This window comes from Tachypleus tridentatus, chromosome 9 (genome assembly GCF_004210375.1).
Source record: "Tachypleus tridentatus isolate NWPU-2018 chromosome 9, ASM421037v1, whole genome shotgun sequence".
NCBI classification, from domain to species: domain Eukaryota; kingdom Metazoa; phylum Arthropoda; class Merostomata; order Xiphosura; family Limulidae; genus Tachypleus; species Tachypleus tridentatus.
Window position 1 is genome coordinate 104,357,058 of NC_134833.1, and position 22,873 is coordinate 104,379,930.

Consider the following 22,873-nt stretch of genomic DNA (forward strand, 5'->3'; position numbering starts at 1 on the left):
TGATTATTTTAACTATTTTTATGTAAAAAGGTATTAAGTGTACTAGCTATACAACATAACAAACAAGTTGAGGATATGATTTTGTCTACGATAAAACTTAAAGTTAGATATATACAGTGAACATATCTAAAATGTAATATTACAACTTCAGGCATTCAAAAGGTAGTACACAACGTAAACCATATGATAGAGCAGTTCCCCTGATGGGACAGTAGCAAGATTATGGATTTAAAACGCTAAAATAAGGGGTTCGTTTCCATTTGGTAGACACAGCAAATAGCCTGATGTGGCTTTGTTATGAAAAACACACCTGCATGATAGAACATAATTACCAATTAATATCCAGCTTAAAAATAAAGTTTGTCTTTCTAATTTTACTCACTTTTTCAAAAAGTTATGTTTTTTTTTTCATTTCTTACCTAATTTTTTTGTACAACTTATTTTCACATAAGGTATTCTCGGATCGATCAAAAAGTTGATATGAAAATCTCGAGCTGGATCCAATTGTACACCACGGATAGTAATATCATCAAATGCAAGAAATGGAACATTCTTATCACCAACCACTTTGACAGGAACACTCGCAGCACCTGTTCTAGTGCCTTTTTTTATTACTAAAGTAAAGTTGTATCTAGAAGTAGAAGGAAAAATATTAGAGAAGCTAATGTCACAATCAAGTGGAAATTTGAAAGAAAATATATAGTTCAGGCAATAAAAAAGCTTATTTTTATAAAATCGATTTGAACGAGTAATAAAAGCAAACGAACACAAGTGAACACAAGCCAGAAAAATATATTGAATGTACATTGTTCTTTATCAATAAACCTCAACACAATATCACAATGTATATATATATGCAGTAAAGACACTGTTGAATAATGTTCTTTCGTGCACTAGACACGTAGTTGTTTCTAAAAATAATTTTTCGAAACTATTATACTTATCATAATAATTTTTGTACTACGTGTCAACAGTCGTAAAACTTATTATTCGCTTGATATTCATTCAGTAAAGAAGCACACAGCTTGTTCAACGTTCTGCTCTTTCCTATCACCACAGAAAGCATTTGTTTGACGACAAAACAGTTAACTAAACATCAGACCAATTTGGATCACAGAAAACGGGACAATATGTTGTAGAAAATTTCATTATAAGACAAAATATATAAATGTTTAAGAAATTCACAAAGAATGTAGTACATTGGATTTTGGTGTCTCGTGGTCAGATAGGTTAATAGTTGCGATCCTATACGAAATTTTCATACATTCTAAAAACAATGTTGGGTTTTACTTAGTGTTTTGTATAACAAAACATAGTTTCGAAAATGCGTTTAAAAATAACATACCTACACTTATTTATACGAGAGCTTACTCCCCAAAAATATTTTTGTTTTTCCCAGCATAGGATAAGATGGTTCTATGCTTATTAACACTGAACTGTAGTTCTCTTGAATGAGTATTCTGGAGTTGAAAGAAATGGGAAACTGATTCCAAAATTTGTATTCTGCTTCCTCAATAAACTAACTGCTCATCAACATTGTAATTCTTCAACGCTTCTACTTTCACAACTTTAATACCGCTCTACTCAGGTTTATTAAAATGAGATTTCAATAAAATACAATTAAAAAACATACAAACAAAAACAATATAAAACAAAAATAACACGACTCTGAGAGCTTCGTCTTTGATAAATATGTACAACAAGTTTGTGGTTTTACAATGTCTTTACGTATTATATTTATTGTTGAAATATCTTCCAAAACGTACTTTCATGTAAGTTTAAAATAGCAAATGAAGCAGCAGTATGAAGTATATATGAAATATTCTTTTTGTTTGCGCAGTGTTTCAACGAAATCAGTAAAATCAGTAAGTTAAACATCAGAATTACATTAGATTTTATTATCAATCTCGGAAACACAAAGATCATTTTTGTTTCATTCAAGATTAATTTTCAATAATTAAGCAACAAAAATAATTTGTGTACCTCAGCGTGAAAGTTCTGGCTGAATGAAGAATGTTTATATAATAATTAACAACGAAATTATAGCCATATGTTTTTGAAATTTGTTTCTTTGTTTTGAATTTCATGCAAAGCTGTATGAGGGCTATCTGCACTAGCCGTCCCTAATTTAGCAATGTAAGACTCGAGAGTAGACATGAAGTCATCACCATCCAACGCCAATTCTTGGGTTACTCTTTTACGAATGAATAGGGGGATTGATCGTCATTTTATAACGCCTCCACGGCTGAAAGAACTAGCATGTTTGGTACGACGGGGATTCAAACCCGCGACCCTCAGATTATAAGTCGAGTGCTTTAAGTACTTGGCCATGTTGGGTCTCTTTATTTATTCTTAAAATAAAAATACATATAAACTGTGATTATGGTTGCCAATATTGATTTTATATTTTTAAAAACCCGTAAATTACACATTACCTGACAAAACAAAATATGTTTAAGAATCCTTTATAAAGATACTAACCCTTCAAGTTGTGTTATGTCCACACATAACTTTGTTTCTTATTCGACTGATTTAAAATAACTTAAAAGAGGAGTTAGGATATTTTTCCGCCGAAAATTGTTAGCCTTCTCAATTTGTTTATCGATTGCGATTTCTTTATACCCTCTCTGTAACATCGTTAGTTTAGATCCTTAGTGTGTTTTCTGCAATTTGTTTCATCTGAGCATATTTAAATTATTCTAAAAGCTTGACTCAGTTTATTAAAACTATAACTGATAAACTTAAAGCACTCCTCAAAGACAATAAAATCAAAAAGAAACCTTTCAGTATTTGGTACTCAGAGAAACTTCTCCAGGTAAATTTTATCTCTTACCCAAAATACACAAACCAAACAATACTGGTCGACTCATAATTTTTAATATAAACATGTCTTCTCAAAAGCTGTCTGCTTTTGTTGACCAACACATAAAAAGTATTCTCTGTACCCTCGACTCTTACATGAAGGATACTACCCACTTTCTCAACATCATAGAAGATATTAACAATGACGGGTAATTACCACAAAATAGTCTTTGCACGATGGATGTTTCTTCCATTTTATACCAACATCCCACGTGATTAATGGTTAGAAACTTCAAAGTCCGTATTAAACATCTTAAACCCATCAGAATCTCAAATAATAACCGATCTTGCCAGCCTAGTTCTAACTTTGAACAACTGAGAATTTAACAACGAACACTACATTCAAGTTAACAGAACTTCAACGAGTATCAAAATGGCTCCCAATTATGCCAATAACTTTACAGGTCATATTGAAAACTAGCTTTTACAACTCAACCCTGTGAAACCTCAAACACAGAAACGTTACATAGGCGACATATTTTTCATTTAGACAGCCGACCTTCAATCTCTTAAAGAATTTGTCACACTTGGAAACTCCTTTCACAAAACAATCAAGTTTACTTGCGATTATTTGCCTTCACAGACTAACTTCCTTGACGTAACAGTTTCTCTAAAAAATTGTATTTTAAAATCAGACTTGTACAGAAAGCCTACAAGCAGACTACAGTATCGTCACTATAAAAGCTGTCACCCTTCTCACACTAAACGAAATATTATCTGCAGTCAAATTATTAGAATAAAAAAAATATGCTCAGATATAACAAATTACTTGTGTGTTTTCTTTTTAGCAAAGCCACAAAGGCTATATGCTCAGCCCACCGAGGGGAATCGAACCCCTGATTTTAGCGTTGTAAATCCGAAGACATACCGCTGTACTAGCGGGGAGCAACAAATTACAAAAAACACAGTAAGAATCTAAAACTAACTCTGTTACAGAGAGGGTATAAAGAAATCGAAATCGACAAACAAATTGAGAAGGTTAAGAACATTCGGCGGTAAAACATCCCAAACCAGAGTAATAGTAAACTTTAAAGTAGAATTCCTGTTGTTATTATTTATTATTTTAAACAAAGAAATATTTCATGAATTCTTAAAATAAGGGTAAGTTCCTTATGTTTCCAAACCAAAATAACAAGACCACTACATTTATCTTGTTTTCGTAGAGATATATTTATATTCTTATCGAGAGTTATAGGGACTGATGATGCATTATATGATGATAAAAATTAAATGTTTAAATTACCACAAATCTATACTAGTTGTAATACACGTAATTTAATATGGTACAATATTAGCATATTTATGTATAAAACAAGTTATTTTATTTCCACTTTCAAAGATGAATTTTCAATTAGATAGTTGTCTTTATCAAGTGTATCAGTTTTTAGATGTAAAAGTTAAACAATTTCTCATTCTCTGAAACCTAATAAAATAAGGCTTTTACAATTAATACTAATATTTCTAGTGTAGTTTTCCACATGATCGCATTCTGCACAGCAAGAGAAATCCAATCGGTATTTTAACGTTATAACCATTTAAATGTATCTTCGAACCATGAGAGACAAAATTTCTTTTGTAAGCCAAAACATTTATGAATCTGAATTTAATGCTTCAGACGTACTTTTAACACTTACTTTATAAAAAAACTTTCCTGTAATTCATATTAAATACATAAACTAACAATGCCATGTAAGCTTCTTCGCACTTTATAAGATAGTTTTTATAGAGTGTATCAAGTTGCATATCACGTTTTCTCATGAAAAGATTTTTACTTGTAGCAAACATTCTTATACAGTAGTTGACTCAAGAGTTTTGATATCATTTGGACCATATACAGGATCTCCTGAATCTAGAATGACAAACTAAATGTTTGGGTTTCATACTTCCTTATTACAAATTCTTTTTTCCATTCCTCAACTCTTAACACTAAGTAAATGCTCACTTCTAAGAATGATATGTTTACAGGATTCTCATGATCCATAACGTCTGTAGTGAAAGTTTCAGGAATATAAAATTTCTAATCAATTTCATTCTAAAAGCATCTAGTTATCTTTAGAATATTTACCAGTCATTTAAATAATACAAAAATTAAAATTACAGGTAAAAAGTGGAACACACCTGAAGAATGTATTATATTATCTTAATAAACCAAATAAAATAACATTTTTATTTGTAAGTAAAAAACTACTTCCAAGCCTTAGTGATATTCAAGAGGAAATATTGGTTATATAGAACTATAAAATCATCATAAAGATAAATAAATGAAACTATAAAATGTTCAAATGCATTTGACAGTAATTCTTTATAAAGAATTCTTAAACATATTTTGTCTTATGCATAAAATATTATGAAATATCTCACTCACTCTTGTGGTAAAAGGGCACCTCCATCAATACAAAGTACAGAAGAGAAAATATCTGTAAGAGTTTGTTCTAATCTCAACATACTGCCTTCTCTTCTGATATAACACGCCAATCCGTTTTAAGAGAACACATCCATCTATAATACATTGGTTCCTGCTCCTTGCTTGGGTCATAGGAACCTGATCCATTTAGGCAGAAGGTTTGATTATATGGCACAACTAAAGATAATACTCCTGTTCTTACCACCAGTGGGACTTCTTTTGTTCTTACAATGTGTGTTGCTTGGCTGAGAACTTCCAGACTTATTACGTCAATTACTGGAATAAAGATATTGATTGTAAATATATATATTAACAATATTTAGTAGCCTAAATTGATATTAATATATAGTACTAAAGTACACATTTTTATCATACAGCTTGATATTAAAGATCAAAATACTTTTCTCTATTTCAACTGATGCTTATAATGAATGATAATTTTAAGATTGGATATTAACAATCCATTTAATAAATCTTCACTTTAAATTATTACATGAGTGGAAGGTCGAGAGCAACAAAGAATTGACACATTAACGTGTTTTATAACCAAGATGTTGACTTCTCCAACATGTTGGTCAACAGCAATATTCGCAAAAAAATTGTAAAGATATTTTTTAAGATGCTGTTGAATGTTTTAATTCGTCGTTATAGTGACGAACTAGCTGCTCGACAAACCTAAAGTTGCGACACGTTTTATAGAAAAAAATTATATCAAGTTGTGAGAAAGAATATCATTAAAATACTCTGAAGATAAGCACATTTAATAATAACCTATTAATGATCCACGGAATCCGAAAAGAGAACCCGACAATTACTGTTCTTTAACTGTAAACTTTTTATCTGAATTAATTTAATTAGCTACGTGAGAGACGTCTAGGGATTTCAGAACATTCTCGTTTTAGGACATGACATAAATCAATTAGGACGCACGTATCTTTTGGCATTTTCAAAATGAAAATGCCCCCCTTGTACATAGGCAGTTTTTCTGCTGAACAATTACTTGCACCGTCGTCGCGGAGCGTTGATGAGGCGAAGCAGCTTAATCCATACGTAGTTTTAAAATTGAGAAAATTTAATTATGTACTAAAGACATTTAAGAAAAATTATTACTAGGAGCAGATATATGCTGAATCTATGAAGTTAGTGATAATCTAAACCATTTAGATAAGAACTGAACAACTAAAGCACAATCGCTACTAACTTTCACTTTGGATTCAACTTTATGCAAAATTTGACGAACACTAAAGTTCAATTTAAAGTTGAAAACCATGGATTCTAGAATAACTTCGCAATTTACACTGGCAAGTTAAACAAACGTACGTGAAAAATACATACCCAGCAATGTTCTCTAACGTTTGTTAAGAGAAACTACAAATGCGACTTAGGTTTGCTAAGATTGCAACATACAATAAGAATTAATAAATTAGATTACGTGGAAACTCTCCCAACGCACTGAAATATTTGGAAGCATTACAGTAAATAAGCACATTAAGATTTCTGAACAACATGAAATACCTGTAAAGTTAATTAAAATTTTTTGCAAAGGAGCTTGTAAGTAAAAATTATTAAATACCTTAAAGTTAATTAATAATTTTTGCAAAGGAGCTTGTAAGTAAAATTATTATAACAAACTAATTAAATGAAACAAGGAATAAAACTAATACACATGCTTATTCAGTGTATCTTACAACAGCTGGTGAATATTGTAATGAGCTTACTGTTATATACTTGTTTTAATTTCTGTTTTTCTGTTTAACATATATTTAGAAATAAATGTAAGTTATACTAGTAAACGTGTATCACAAAAGATCCGCCTATTCTCTAAAATTGTAGAAGATTCTCAAGTGTAAGAATCAACAATATTTGTTTGACGAAAGCACTAGCGTATCTTCGAATACTGTTAAAAATTAGAATTTCGAAAAACCTCAACCAAGAGACATAATGTTGTTGGTTTGCTAGTTTTTTTGTTTTTTTTTTAAATTCGCGCAAAGCCACTCAATGGCTATCTGCGCTAGCCGTCCCTCATTTAGCAGTGTAAAACTAGAGGAAAAGTAGCTAGTCATCAACACCCACCGCCAACCTCTTAGGCTACTCTTTTACCAACAAATGGTGGGATTGACCGTCACATTATAACTCCCTACGGCTAAAAGGCTAGCATGTTTGATGCGACGGGGATTCGAACCCTCGACCCTCGGATTACGAGTCGAATGCCTAAACCCACCTAGCGATGCCGGGCATTGCTAATGCTAATATACTAGCAACCTCAGAAGATACAACGTTTTTAACGTTTACCAGTCGGAAAACTACAGATATTAGTGCAGGAACATTTATAGATTTCGAACATTACAATGCGTTTAACTTCAGTGAATTAACTTCAGATATTAGTGTTTTTACGACGACATTACTTATTTTCGTCGGGCATAAACTCGCGTATGAAGAGATAACTAGATAGCTACCTGTTAAGTGTACTACACTGATATCGACTCAAAATAGTTCACTTATCGTAAACCGTCGATAAAATATTCAGTTCCTAATTGGATGGAAGTCTAAATATTGTTTGTAAGCTTGTGAAACTACTCTACGTAAATCATTATTTGTTTGTTTGTTTAGAATTAAGCACAAAGCGACCTGCACTATGCCTACCACGGGTATCAAAACCTGATTTTCAGTGGTGTGGGTCTGGATATACACTGCTGTGCCAATAAGGGACATTATATGCAATAATCATTACAATAAATTGTATTGTTGTTTATATATTGCAATATATTTGGATTAAGAAAGAAAATTCTCTTATCAATCTTGTCGACACATCAAAAACTTGATAAATATCGAAACTCAATTATATTAAAATTAAAATTTAACCATTTAAAATCGTTATGCATTACATAAAAAAATCGAAAAATCGTCCGGGAAAAATTATAAAAAGTAATAATATGAAATTATATATGTATATATATATATATACATATATATACACATATACATACCTAATTTTGTTAGTTGAAAAGTTACACAAAAAGGTAGTTGCATCACAAATATTAAAAATATTGATAAACCGACACCAGAAATAACGTACTTAGCTTCTATGTCAATGGTTTGTATTTTGTTTAATTTCGCACAAAGCTACACGAGGACTATCTGCGCTAGCCGCCTCTTATTTAGTAGTGTAAGACTAGAGGTAAGGTAACTAGTTATCACCATCCACACCCAACTCTTCGGCTACTCTTTCATTAACAAATAGTGGGATTGTTCATCACTTTTTATGCTCCCAAACCTGTGAAAGCAAGGTTAATTGAGAAATAGCAAGTTTTGCAGATGACTGGTCTTTATTGTAAATAACAAGTCGAGTACCTGAACCACTTGGCCATGCCAGACCTATATGTCAATGGAAAAAGTACTTTTCCCAAATATTTTTAAAATTGCTGTTATTATGTGAAAACGTAAAGAAAAAATAAATATTATTTAAATAATTACATAAAGTTTCCATTATTAGCAGGTATATCAAAGATTCATGAGAATATTTTAAGAAGAGATAATAAAAATCTTTGTTCAATCTTTTTTTTTTCAACTTACCAATGTGGTATCGTGAAAACAGGAATACAGAAGATGCACCAATTACAATGGTTAATAAATTAAATCAATCAGTTAATGTTAACAAAAACATGTGCTCTTTTTCTACAGGCTTGGCATGGCCAAGCGTGATAAGGCGTTCGACTCGTAATCCGAGGGTTGCGGGTTCGAATCTCGGTCGCACCAAACATACTCGCCCTCCGAGCCGTGGGGGCGATATAATGTGACGATCAATCCCGCTATTCGTTGGTAAAAGAGTAGCCCAAGAGATGGCGGTGGGTGGTGATGACTAGCTCCGTTCCTTCTAGTCTTACACTGCTAAATTAGAGACGGCTAGCGCAGATAGCCCTCGAGTAGCTTTGGGCGAAATTAAAAGAAGCAGAAAACTTTTTTCTACATATAAACTTTTTGACATGATCTCGCAAAAACGTTAACTAAAAAGAACTTTATAAATTTGGAATACTCGCTATAGGTTTAAATTATTTTAGATCATATACACATCGAATAGAAAACAGTTAAATATATAGTATGATAAGTGATGGAATGAATTTAACCACTGGATTACCTCAATCATCAATATTAGGGCCATTAATATTTTCAATATATTTAAACACCTTCTGTGAAAGCATGTTTATGTGGAGAAATAGCAGGTTTTGCAGATGACTTGGTCTTTATTACTAATAGAATTTCTCATAATTAGCTTATTAATATATTAATAATTTAAAATACACACGAGATTGTCTTAAAATTTATAACGCTTAAATGTAAATAAAACGGTCTAAATGAGATTTTCTCTAAAATATCTAAATAGACGAGAAGATATTTTTTAGGTTATGTGTGGACTTCGGACAAGAGAACATTGTGACACTCGTGTCTTTTTTATGAGAAACAACGAATCCTTGAACTTTTAGAATATATCCATATGTAGTATACTATCCAGTTTATGTCTACTGACAAGGGAAGGAAAGTAGATTTGAGACTGCTTTTCAGCTCTTGTGAAAGATCATACGTATTTTATTTCATATCACTTGTTGTCTGAACACGTTTGTGACTTTAAAGTCTACTAAATCTTATACTTCAAGTAGTGCAATTAGAGTAGTGCATCATGTATGTGGATAAAATTTATTTTTTGTCACACATTAAAATCCACCTTTACAAGTTTAGACTGATGCTTCAACATATAAATGATGCTATCGTAACATCAAGATAAGGAAAGTGTAAATTAACATGCACAAAACTGAAGTTTCACAGTCGCAAAATAGACACAATTGAACTGTCCATTGATTTTGAATATTAAATTGGTGAAGGAATGATCGATATTAGTAAGAAATTTATAACCATTTCTATATCATCACATCGAAAGTTTGTAGCTAAATTCTCTTATATTGCCAGCAACTGTCTTCATGTATTAAAGCTGACATGTACTTTGTATGGATGCATAAATTTAATCAGACGTTTCTGTTGCTAATGCGTAATTTGAATGAAATACCAATAATGGTTTATATTTAATGCTGTCCATTAACAATAAATAATGAGAGATATTGAACTTATGAGATAAGTAGCATGTAACTAACTGTAAGCGTCAGCCTTTAATTAATAACTCCTAAATGCCAGTACTGTACAACAAAAGAAACAATTTACAGTTGTAGAAATGATCACACATAATTTCATTAATTCTATCGTGGAAAGTTAACATTTGATGTAGATTAAACTGCCTGTTGAATTGAAAAATTTGATCATGTTTTGTGTAATATATCTGTAATGCAGCTATTAAAGGTTATCATACTAATAAGAAAGAACGAACACAACTTATTTATAAAAGTTATCACCAATTCTACTTCTTGAGCTATTCTAGTTGGAAATACATGTTTCTTATTGATCGGAGTGTACAAAGATTTACTAGTCACAAACAGTTTCACCACCGTAGATTTTCAGTGTTACTTTCCACCTCCAGGTAAAATCTTTATAAACCATCGGTCCCGCTTTCTGTAGATATCCCTAGAGTTTACTATCAGAATGATAGGTTGAGATACTGTCAGTAAAGGTTGCTATTTATAGATGGATATCTTGATGAAGACCGTGATGTGGTATAATGTCTTGACACAGCTGTATTAAACAACAAAATAGATTGCTATAAAGTTTAATACATCTAGAGCACTTTAAACAAGAAGTGCTAGTCTGATTATCATCCGAATGTAACTTACAATACTTGTTACAAATATCTAGAATTGTTATTACCTGTTACCATAAATTTGTAAGTTGTTTGACCTTTCATGTATTTAGAAATTCTGAGTACAGGTCCCCATTCTTGCGGAAGATGGAAATCGCTGCTGTTCACACGCCAGTAATACTGAAATAAAAATAATAAAAAAGTAAAATAAAATGATCACCTCACTGCTTAAAACGTATTATCTTATCCTGAAAGTTTTGAGATCATTCGAAACTTATCACCAGGTAGACACTATGGTTAGCAAGTACCAACTATTTATACTTCTCGAAACGGAAATGACGAGTAACGACATTATAATATTAGAAGTAGAAATTAATACTATTGTGAAGTCGTTAAAATACATAACTAATATCGCTAATATAACGATGAGAAACATCATTCTTCCTGTCAAAGCGTATTCCAAAGGAGTATTATAATATTATGGAACACTTTTTTCGTTTTGTATGTTATATATTATTGTCCATCTAAAGTACCCTACCTGGTGTATATTACACTTAATAGTTCTTTCTATTCTTTTGGATTCTACTTCAGAACCTGAATGCTGTTTCTGTTCCAATCAATATTGGTGTATTTTGCACATACACCAACAACCGTGGTGGAATCCGGCTTTTATAGTGAGCGTTTAAACAAATAAAAGGAATAAATGTTTATCAGAAATGCAGTGAGCGAGTTGACCAGGACGGACTTGCAGAAAAAAGCTAGACCTTAGCTCTTTCTCTGCACTAAATTAATAAAAAACAACTCTGACGTATGTGCTCAGATGTTTCTAAACACCTTATGTTGGTGGAGCTAAATACCCTTTCTTAGGAATTTGTACAATAGAAATAGTTTCGGGTTTGTTGCAGTTGATGAGATGGATACACACCTCTAGCAGCGTCCCCAAACATTTGATCTTTTGTCTGTAAAATAACAATCATACAACTTTCAAGCGTTGGTTCTACTCAGAAATATGTTAATAAAGGTCTTTGAGAGTTTTACTTTGAACTTTTTAGCCAAGATCTTTCTTTATAATTTCATATTTAGTAAGAACACAGGAACTTAAATATGACGTTATCACAGGCAGAGTTTGTATGTTTTCCTTCAGGACACAACTATCATCCTATCGGTTGATGTTGCAAAAGCAAATTTGCGGGCAAGGTGGTCTCTTTACCTCATCACTGTTTATCATAGCCAAGATTCGCTTTACTCTTTTTGTCTGGAGAAAAAAATAGTGTTTATATATGTATATATATATATTTAGTATGTGTGTGTATATACGTGTATATATACACATATAATATATAGTGTATGCCTGAGCGATTTTATTACTCAATTTGCCTTTGCAGAAACAACTGTAACGTAACCTTACAACAATATGTCCAATTTTGGTGATATATTTAATTGTGTGGTCAATTGCTAACATTATAGAATAACAGCCCTGATATGTAAATTTATAATTAAACCATACGAGAAAAATATATTGATTATTAATTTTCAAATGTAATATATCATTATGTGTCAGTAATCCCTGGTAGTGTACAACAAAACATACTAACAGTCCCCGCTAATTCAGTGGTAGACACGTGGACCTATTTATAACTAAACTTTTAAGTTTGGTGCCATTGGTGGGCACAATGTAAAAAGCCCGTTGTGTAGGTTTGAGATTAAACAAAACAAGCAAAAAACTTACACAGCCCGTTGAAGAAAAATATTAACATTTCGAACAAACAATATTATTTCAACCACCAATATAGAGAAATAAAGAATTGTTGGTATTTTGTTGAATTAACAAACCCTCTTCTTACTTAGTTACAGGTTCGTCATGACCAGGTGGTTAAGGCATTCGAATCGTAATCCGAGAGTCGCGGGTTTGAATCTCAATCACACCAAACATGCTCGTCCTTTCATTTGTGAGGGTGTTATAATGTTACGGTCAAACCCACTATTCGTTAGTAAAAGAGTAGCCCAAGACTTGGCGATGAGTGGTGATAATTAGCTGCCTTCCTTCTAGTCTAACACTGCTAAATTACAGACTGCTAGGGCAGAGAGCCCTAGTGTAGCTTTGCGCGAAATTCAAAATAAACCAAACATCTGTTACTTACAGTTAGAGAATGGATGTGACTGACGTTGCTACACCACGTAATTTCTGCAACTAATGTGTTTTCGGCCCATATACTGACTTCATCAGGACCAATTATTGTTACAGTCATCCTCTGATCATTTATCCGCATTACGCTGTGGAAGTGGGTGTCGCTCTTGACCCCTATAATGTTCTCACCGTATACGGAAAATACATAGGTCAGTTCTGGTTCAAGCTAAAATGTAGAAACAAATATATTAATAACATATTATAAAACAAATAAAAACAGCTATAAAATATGAAAAGAGAAAAAGAAGAAGGAAGTAAAATAAAAGTACTGTATTAACATTTCTGTAATCTACAAATAGACGTAATACATACTACACCAAAAACAACGTACAACCAGATGTCACTTAAATTGATAGTTTCAAGACTAATGTTTATAACTGTTTCATATTAGGTTAGTGTTTTTGCAATATAAGACTGTTTCTAGAGAGATAGTGTTTATAATATTAGTGTTCACAGTCATACAAGGTTGTCTACTATAATTTAATTAGTGGATTCGTGTTCAATCGTCGGTGTACTCTGGAAAGTAACATAATCACGTGTGTTGATCTACATATGATATCAGTACAGTATAGTACAAATTAGGAAATTTCGGGATGTTCAGAGGATGTAGTACTACCAGTTGAATGAGACTTACGTGCTAATAAGTTGTAACTCTACTGCTTCTCATTAACTAATACGTGGTTTCGAGTTCAATTAGCTTGCATGGATTTTGACGCTCAAAGGGTTTAATTGCAATGCATTATTATTTCTCAATATAAGCATTATCTATTGGAATTCCAATACATTTCTGGTGTTGATTTCTACAAACTGAAGTGTCATTTATTAAAATTCAAAACTTAATGCTTTATTTCAGTGCTGCTATATACTACAATGATTGATAGTAAATGATATATTATTATTAATACTGCTTTCTGCTCTTCAGTAAATGAGTTTAAGATTAAACAGCATAGAAGTATTTCTACTAATAAATATCATGTAAGGTTTTACCAATATCTCTTTATTACCTGGAGGATTGTTGATGTTCTATTAGATAATTGCGCATCTTACAATTACGTAGTATGTGGATTTATTTTTAAAAACATACTTCCATTGTACACATTAATTAGGATGTGAGTTAATTTTCAAAAGTAGTGCTAATATTTTGTAGTCGTTGACATTTGAATTAATGTTGATATGTAGAATAGGTCTAGGTAGAGTTATGCCACCGCAACTTGATCGTTTTGGAAAGGCTATGTAACCGCTATTTAAAAGAAAAATATTCATACACTTAGATAATACAGATGCATTCAGCCCTGCAATTTGGAATTTTAAAGACAGTTACACCATTTCTTCTTTATAGCAATGCAAAACTAAAAAAAATATGAAAAATCTTCAGACACTTGGGCCATATAAAAAAGCCCTGCAACAAGTTCTACCCCAGCCGTAATTCACGAACAGATAGGTTTGTAGCAAAAGCCATCCATGTTCCCCAGGCAACAATGTGCAACGTAATAAAGAAGGTTTCTCTGTCTGGAAAAAAAACGACACAAGTTGCTTTCATGACATATTGTTCAGCCATCACATACGATACGCAGTCGGACACTGATACAGGTATTCATGCTATTCCACGCAAATACTTAATGGGTAAGTCATCAGGTGCAGCGAAGATGAATTTCTTTGCGAACTGACAGTTGAAACTCTTTCTTGCAAATCATCGTGTTTATTGGTGATATCGAAGATTAGAGCCTTATAAAGACGCCAGGTTCAGTTTACAACAAATGCGATGAAATTATATGTTAGCAATAAGTATGTCGGTTGAATAATCACAATCATGGCTTGACTTGTATATGGCTCAGAGTATAAATACATGAGGCATTAAGGGCTTATACGAAAACTAAAATGTCAAAAAGCGACCAAACTTGATGGCTGAATTGTAATGAATAATACAAAACACTTGATACAGTATTCTGCAATTATATGGCGGCAAGAAAACAAAGTGTTATGAAATATATCTATAAAATAAGCAGCTTAAAATAAAATAAAAACTAATATGTAGTATCACATAATTGCTTATAATTTGTCTTTTCTGCAATAATGTTTTGCACTATTGTAAATTTACCATTTATTAAGAGCAACTTGTTATTTTTAATGTGTATCTAAAATGCATTTTCATAGCTATTTAAATTACTGAGTGTATAAATACATAAATAGATTAAAATATATATGATATAGAATAGTGTTAGTTTCAAACACACATTTCAAACACTCTTTACATTTTCAAATAATACCATATTTGTATGCACAAAGGTCTATTTATTATAATCATCAACTAGTTTACATAATTGCTTGTTTGATATATTTCACACTAAAAGTCCTAAAAGTTATTTATATCAGCTTATTATATTCCGATAACCCCTAATTTAAATTTACAAAGTTCAGGAAACATTGTAACAAATCCACCGTCAAGAACTAGTGCGTGTAAATGATAAATACATTAAAGAGTATAAAGAAGTAAGCGTTGTGTGTTAGATCCTCGTTTTAAACTACATAGCTTAAGATACGTACTTATGAGGATATCTATTTAACAATATTATCATCGTAAATGACATAGAATATGCAAAAAATAACTACCGGTAACATATCCTTCAACTTTAAACCCACGTGCAGTTAAATTAAAGATGCACTATATAAAATTCCGTCATCCAAAAAAAATGCAAAATATAGCTTCATGATAAGAAGCAAGAGTAAGACATACAATATTACACAAGTTCTGTTAAAGTAATTATTTGTTTCATGGAAGATAAATTTATTAATAGTACCAGTTGTCATAAAAAGAAATATGACAATTATGAAATTTCCGCTCACAATTCCTAAATTTATACATTGTACTTAAGGCATTTAATTTCAAAATTTTCACTGAGAAAACGTAGAAATAGTTTTTTTCTTTTCTCATACTAACGTTTTCAAACAACTATTTTATAACAGTACCTGTGACATGTAATCAGGAAAACTAAATTTTAGTTAATATTAGTTTCATCAATATAATTCAAAAGCTTAATTTGTAAAATTTTGATTCTGAATTTTTCCTTGTTATGCAGCAAGTGCACCATCTACATTGGCATTTAAAATGATTTCATCAAATGCAGAGTTTATAATGACATTCTAAAAAGCATATGACTGCTCCGTCTAATTTCACTTTCTTTACGTTATATTTAAAGCTCTCGGAAAATTGCATGGGATAACCTAAATTAAATAAAAAATATTCATATTGCCAAAATTATACATATTAAGACACCAAACATTTTTTTTAATTACTTTTATGTACTTAATCAGGATTGATGAAATTTCTGTTCAAAATGGCTGATAGACTTAATGTATCATAACTTACAATCATGATGAATATTTAACTAAATTATTCACGTTGGGTTTTATGTCTGCATGTATATATATATATATATGTGCATACTTATGTATATGTTTAATAAATATATGTGCATCCGTGCACATTCGTGATGTTTTCATCCGTATTTGTGTATTGTAAGAATAAATACTCGTACAGCGGCTTCATACAAACTATGTTACACAAGTATTTAAGCCTGATCTGAGTCAACTACACCGGTTAATTATCGTAAACTCCTTAGGAGTTACGTTGAAGACTTTTTTAACTGCTTGTAATCAACTTTATTTAAATTTTGCACTCTGAGCTTTTACTACTCTATACTAATTTTCTTAGGCTTCATAATTAATCGTATTGTTCAAAAACAAACTATACTTTCGTAGTGTTGACAAGAAATGGATTGGTAAATATCCTACATTATAACAACAAAACTACATACCACTACTTAGCACTAAGAAAAAAAAGAAGAAAGAGTTGGGGAGTGTGATCACAATATTTTTATAGTGTACTATTTCAATCTATTTATGAAATGTTGTATACTTTACGTTGTTGAAATTAACAATATTAACGGTGTATTCTAAACTATAATGAGAAAAAAAAGGCTCACATGATATAGTTTATACTATAAAAACAGAATAATTACAACTTTCAGAAGAAATTATAATATATACCAAACACAATAACAAAATAATAAAGAATCACATTACAGTGAAAACAATACATTAATGATATGTATTAAACGTTCTGTAAATTAACATTGTAAACTTACAATAAGATAGAACTGTTATTGATTTACTAGAAGATTATTAGTTTTATATTGCTTTTTTATTGTCTGTTAATTCATATTTCTAAGCAAAATAACACAGCATATATAATGTTTGCAGCTGATATTTACTGTTTTCTTTATATTACTGATAGCTGCTATATTAAACTGAATTAATGTATACAATCATACCCTTTCAAATCAACAAATACTTATAGGTAGCGGACTCAAACTTATAAAAATATATACCTTTTCAACAGGAATTTCCAGATATGAGGTTGTACGTTCCAGGACGTCAAATATAGTTGATAAATTCACTTTCAAATAATAAAAAAAAACTTTGTTCAAAATAAGTTTATTATATAGAACATAATATACATAAGTATAAGGTATAGATACAAGACTTAAATAAGTCACTATAGATGGACTTTGAAAGCGAAAGAAGATTATTTCAGTTAAAATTTCTTGACAGTTTTAAAAAATTCACAACATGACACTTGGCTTACGTTAAAAGTACACTTCAGTGTAAAGCTGATGATAGTATGAATTCTATCCGTGGATAAATTTACAAAACAAGTGGCATAATAACAATAACTTTAACATAACTGTCATAATCATTAAACGAAACATCTAAATACTCAGAAAAGGTTTAGTGATTTATAATGAACAATCATTATCGTCCGTATTATATTTCTATATAAATTCTTACAACATGAACTCTAGAACAATATGGATGATAACGAAATCACAAACATTCGAAAATTAGGTAACATTTGGGAAAAGGTTGAAATTTGTATAAATGTAACATAGGAAATTATAATTACAAAAACATTTCATTATCTTATGCACGTTCAATTTCATCGTAGATAATAAAAATTACCACAAACTAACCACTTCAAAAATCACTGTACAATACTTTTAAAACGTGGTTGGAAAAACTTCAATTTCACTTTTCAAAATGATGCCAGTAATAATAAACCAACGAATTTAAACATTGACAAAAATGCATCAGAGTGACGCTGCTTTTTGATTATAACCTTTAAATTTTTTTTAAAACTGAGAAAACGGTTTTCACTAAACCTAATTCAAATACTATTTACTATCAGTTACGTTTTTATTTAAACAATTCATGCAGTAAATTCATTATCTAATGGTACAATTGTTTGTTTGTTTTTGTCTGAAGTCTTACAACGCCAGAAACAAGGTTTCGGCAGCCGTGGTGTTCAAAATAGAACACCCTATCTTATCACTTTTTAGATGCCAAACATATATCACTGTAGTAAAATAAAGTTTTTATGTTGCAATAATTTAATCAGAGAACGTTATTTGAGAAGATAAGACACCAATTGACTAAGTTCTTATAACATTCGGGATATTTGAGTGTTATTTGGTTTTATTATTTTTATCTTTAGAAATTAGGGTTGTGTAATGAAAGATTTGTTTGTTTTCGAATTTCGCACAAAGCTACTCAAGGGCTATCTGTGCTAGCCGTCCATAATTTAGCAGTGTAAGACTAGAGGGAAGGCAGCTAGTCATCACCACCCACCGCCAACTCTTGGACTACTCTTTTACCAACGAATAGTGGGATTCACCGTCACTTTATAACGCCCCCACGGCTGAAAGAGCGAGCATGTTTGGCGCGATCAGGATGCGAACCCGCGACCCTCAGATTACGAGTCGCACGCCTTAACACGCTTGGCCATGCCGGGCCATATCTAATGGTACAAACGGTTTAACCGTAGAAAGAAAGCGTGGTAAAACTTAACTACAAACAATCTATAAAATCATTGAGAAAAAGTTTACCTGTGACGGAAATTTACTTTATGATTTAAGATGTTTGGATACAAAATAAGGCATTTAAAAACATCCAGAAAACATTTTACATTTCGGTTCACGCTGATAATTTGATCAATATGTCGGTTTCTACATTAAAAACATATACAGTTGACCCCTGCCCTGTTGTTTATAAGTTACAGTTGATAAATTAATCTTAACTTATATTCATGGTGTTACAGAACATATCTTGATGACATCATATAGTTTAGTTGCTAGTTTTACACGTATTTAAGTTTAAAAATCACACAAGTCAGACATATTGCTTTGGGATTTGAGCTACTGATCACTATTGTCTTTCAATTCACTAATTACCCATCACGTAAATTATTTAGTCCTACCTTTGTGGTTAGACGTTATTGACCACTTATAGTTTAGTCCAAATACTCCTCCTCCCACTGTTTCTGATACGTGTATTTGTAGCATACCAGAGCATACTTTTTCTGGTCCTTCTACATGTAGTATTGGTTTAACCTAAAATCACCCAGAATAATAATAACAAAAACCTCTATGAGCTCACTTACCATTAGTTAATTACTTCATATCTATTCTAACGTCAAAGTTTTAATATTTCACAAATAAAGAAAATATTTGTGTCCTCACCAAGATTTCGATAATACATCAAAACTGAACTGAAGAAGCTCATCGTCGACAATGGATAAGCAGGAAATTATACTGTGGTAATACTACTGTTGTGTACTAACAGTGTTGTCCGTGTTTTCAAAAAGAAACCCTACTCTCTCTGCTTCCTCTTTCCATGTTTCGATATGTGAAATATATTTTGTAAATTTACGAAAAAAACACACCTGTTTTAAATCAGGACTTTCTTATGAACGATGGTTTTAGTTTTTTCTTCAATGGCAAGGATAATAACCCCTTATGGAGAATATTTAGATTATGTTATGCATGTATGAGTACCCGTTCTGTAAAACAGGATAAGCTTAGCTGTATTTCTCCTGTCCTTTATCATCCGTTCTCAAATATTAACATTTCAAACGTTAATATGAATGTGATATCATGTTGGATTTCCTTTAGTGTAAACTTAATATACTCTTAGAAATCTGATACCATATTCACATTATGGCATTGATTTTCTGTGTTAAATATACGAAGAAAATGCAATACTTTATTTCATAACTCATCAAAAGGAAAAAAAAACAAAACTTCCACGTATCGAAACACCCGGAAATATGAAGTAGAGTAAAATGTATTCCCTGACTTTACTTTAATATCATATAACACAGTTAGAATAAAAGGTATTCGCTGACTTTACTTTAATATTATATAACACAGTAAGTACCATAATTTAACCTTATTCTTTTTACATAATCTGTATTATAACATATGACAATTTTATTTTATACGCTAGACCTTCTGTTTACTTTTTTCACAAACAACATTGTTATTCTATATACATTCCTTATCCTCTTGAGATTAAAAATACTATGTATTAGTAGTTATGTAGTTAATGATATATAACTAAACAGGTCTATAATGCTATATTCTAAATGATAACTCAAATCCAAAACAAAATGTCAAAAGTACATAAATTTTATTCGTGTAATGCATGTGTTAACGACAAAATTACCAGTTCTTCTAACAGACGATAGACTCGTATATCAACTAAAAAATTGTCATTTTGCCCACCTTCAGGTGACGGAAGAGTAACCTGTGCGGTGAAATCGATGGACAAACAAGCAAATAATCAGGGAGATGGTGACTTTTATATACAGATTATTCTAAGTCTTCAAAATTCCTAAGGTATTTTTTTTAAACTGTATTTGAGGGATTTTACATGTCCCTTCTAAGCATGATGAATGATGAACTTCGGATTGAAAAAAACGCATCGTTGGAAATGAATTCTTTATTGTATACTCTTATTCCCATTCTGTCAAATTCCAAAAACACAAGATGAAGAATGCAATGTCAAAAATATAATAGGCCTAAAACTAATGTCTAATGAGAAGTAAACTTATTACTACTCAACAAGAATTTTTTAGCATACATTCTTGCATTTGTCAGAAAACTTTTTCTAGTGTATTTTCTTTAAAAAACACCCCTGAAGTAGGTTTATAATTCATTAAGGTTTTGTTTTCACACATCCTCAGTTCAAATTTCTCTACGTACTTCCTGCTACCACGATTAATTCACAAACCTTCTATATCTAACTGAACTTTCATAACTTTCTTTCTTCTGGAGGGATTTTCTTTAAATTTTCAATGATGTTTTGCTGAAACTGATTTCTGCTTATTTATTTTTAAAACTAAAAGTAATGACCTAAATAGAGTTAATAACATAAGCTTAAAAAAACACGAAACAATGAGCTGTGTTACTGAAATAATGTAGCAATTAATCAGTAAGCTTATATAAACATCCTCTTTCTTGAAACAATAATTTCCTTTCCAAAGACATAAATTTTAATGTTGGAAGTTCATGAGCCCCTCATTGGCACAAATTATACCTACGGACTCACACCCGCTAGAAATCGAGTTTCGATACCTGTGTTGGGCAGAGTAGAGTTAGTCCATTGTTTAGCTTTGGGCTTAATTATAAACAAATGAATCTCTTGAAGTATTTAAACATCACTAATCGGCTTATTTTCTCGATTAAATGTGGTGAAAATATCGAAACACAGAGATATTAAATTACTTAAATCAAAATTACAGCATGGTAGGTGTAGTTTTGAGAAAATATCAATACAGAAAGTGTTACTTGTGTACTTAATATTAAATTCCGAAAAACACTACGATGGTATTCTTCAGAATGTAGCTTAAAATAACAAGTATGAATAACTTGAGAAGGAATTAACTCATCTTCACTGTTGAAAATGATTAAGTTTCATTGAACAAACCTCAAAACAATAACTACTTAAATTAGAAAAGTAGCCTATAAACCACTTATTCTCTTATTACAATCGTCATTATAAGTAGAAAAAAGATATTACCCTTAACAGAACTCCATAATGTATTATGATGAAAGAACTTCACTAAGCACATCTTTAAAAGCTAGACTACCATTAATTGAATTGTATTACATATCTGCCTGTAAATCAAACAGAAGGAAGATAACCTCAAATTTTTAATTATTAGAAAAAAGAAAAACTTGGTATATTTTCTCCATATGACGTTTCGTGCTTAAAACTAAAATTGTCCTTTTTTATTTAGATTGATAATTATAAAATGTTTATCACTAAAGATTTAAATTCTCTATATAAAAGCATCAGTAAAAAAGCACATCAGTAAATTTGTATATACGTGTATCAAAAATACTTGAATTACTGAGATAGAGGGAAAACTATTTCTGACATAAAGTGTCCGTTTATGGTTCGACTATAACAATCGATAACAGTTAATGCAAGGATTACTGTATTCGCCTTAGCACAAATATACAAAGAATTATCAAACATTTTAAAATGACGATCAGACATAACGAATTACAATTAAAGTCACTTCATGTATATTATAATATTGAATAAATGAAAATTAGTCTGTATATAATGAAACAAAAAACAGTAGCAGTCAATGCAGATCTAGTATCTAGTTAAACACAACAATTTGGGTGAACATTGCCCAAAATACCTTTCGACTTGAATGACACAACATCATTCTGAAAGAGCAATCATTTACGAAAAATATTTGATAATGGTCGAAACATTATCAATTTAATTTATGCAACCTATAAGCGTAAAAATCCTTACTTGGACATGC

At 31.1% G+C, this 22,873-nt stretch overlaps 1 protein-coding gene across 1 annotated transcript in view; it reads right to left on the reverse strand.

Moving 5' to 3' along the window:
* Positions 1 to 493: 493 nt before the first annotated feature.
* LOC143227212 (uncharacterized) overlaps positions 494 to 22,873 on the reverse strand; it is an 83,745-nt gene continuing 61,365 nt past the window's right edge. Inside the window, exons 18-23 of the mRNA XM_076458701.1 lie at positions 19,508 to 19,640; positions 17,583 to 17,650; positions 13,148 to 13,360; positions 11,075 to 11,186; positions 5,228 to 5,542; positions 494 to 631 (exon numbers count right to left, since the gene is read on the reverse strand). Coding sequence (XP_076314816.1) covers positions 5,301 to 5,542; positions 11,075 to 11,186; positions 13,148 to 13,360; positions 17,583 to 17,650; positions 19,508 to 19,640 — 768 coding nt within the window. The 3' untranslated portion in view covers positions 494 to 631; positions 5,228 to 5,300. The remainder of the gene's footprint in view (positions 632 to 5,227; positions 5,543 to 11,074; positions 11,187 to 13,147; positions 13,361 to 17,582; positions 17,651 to 19,507; positions 19,641 to 22,873) is intronic.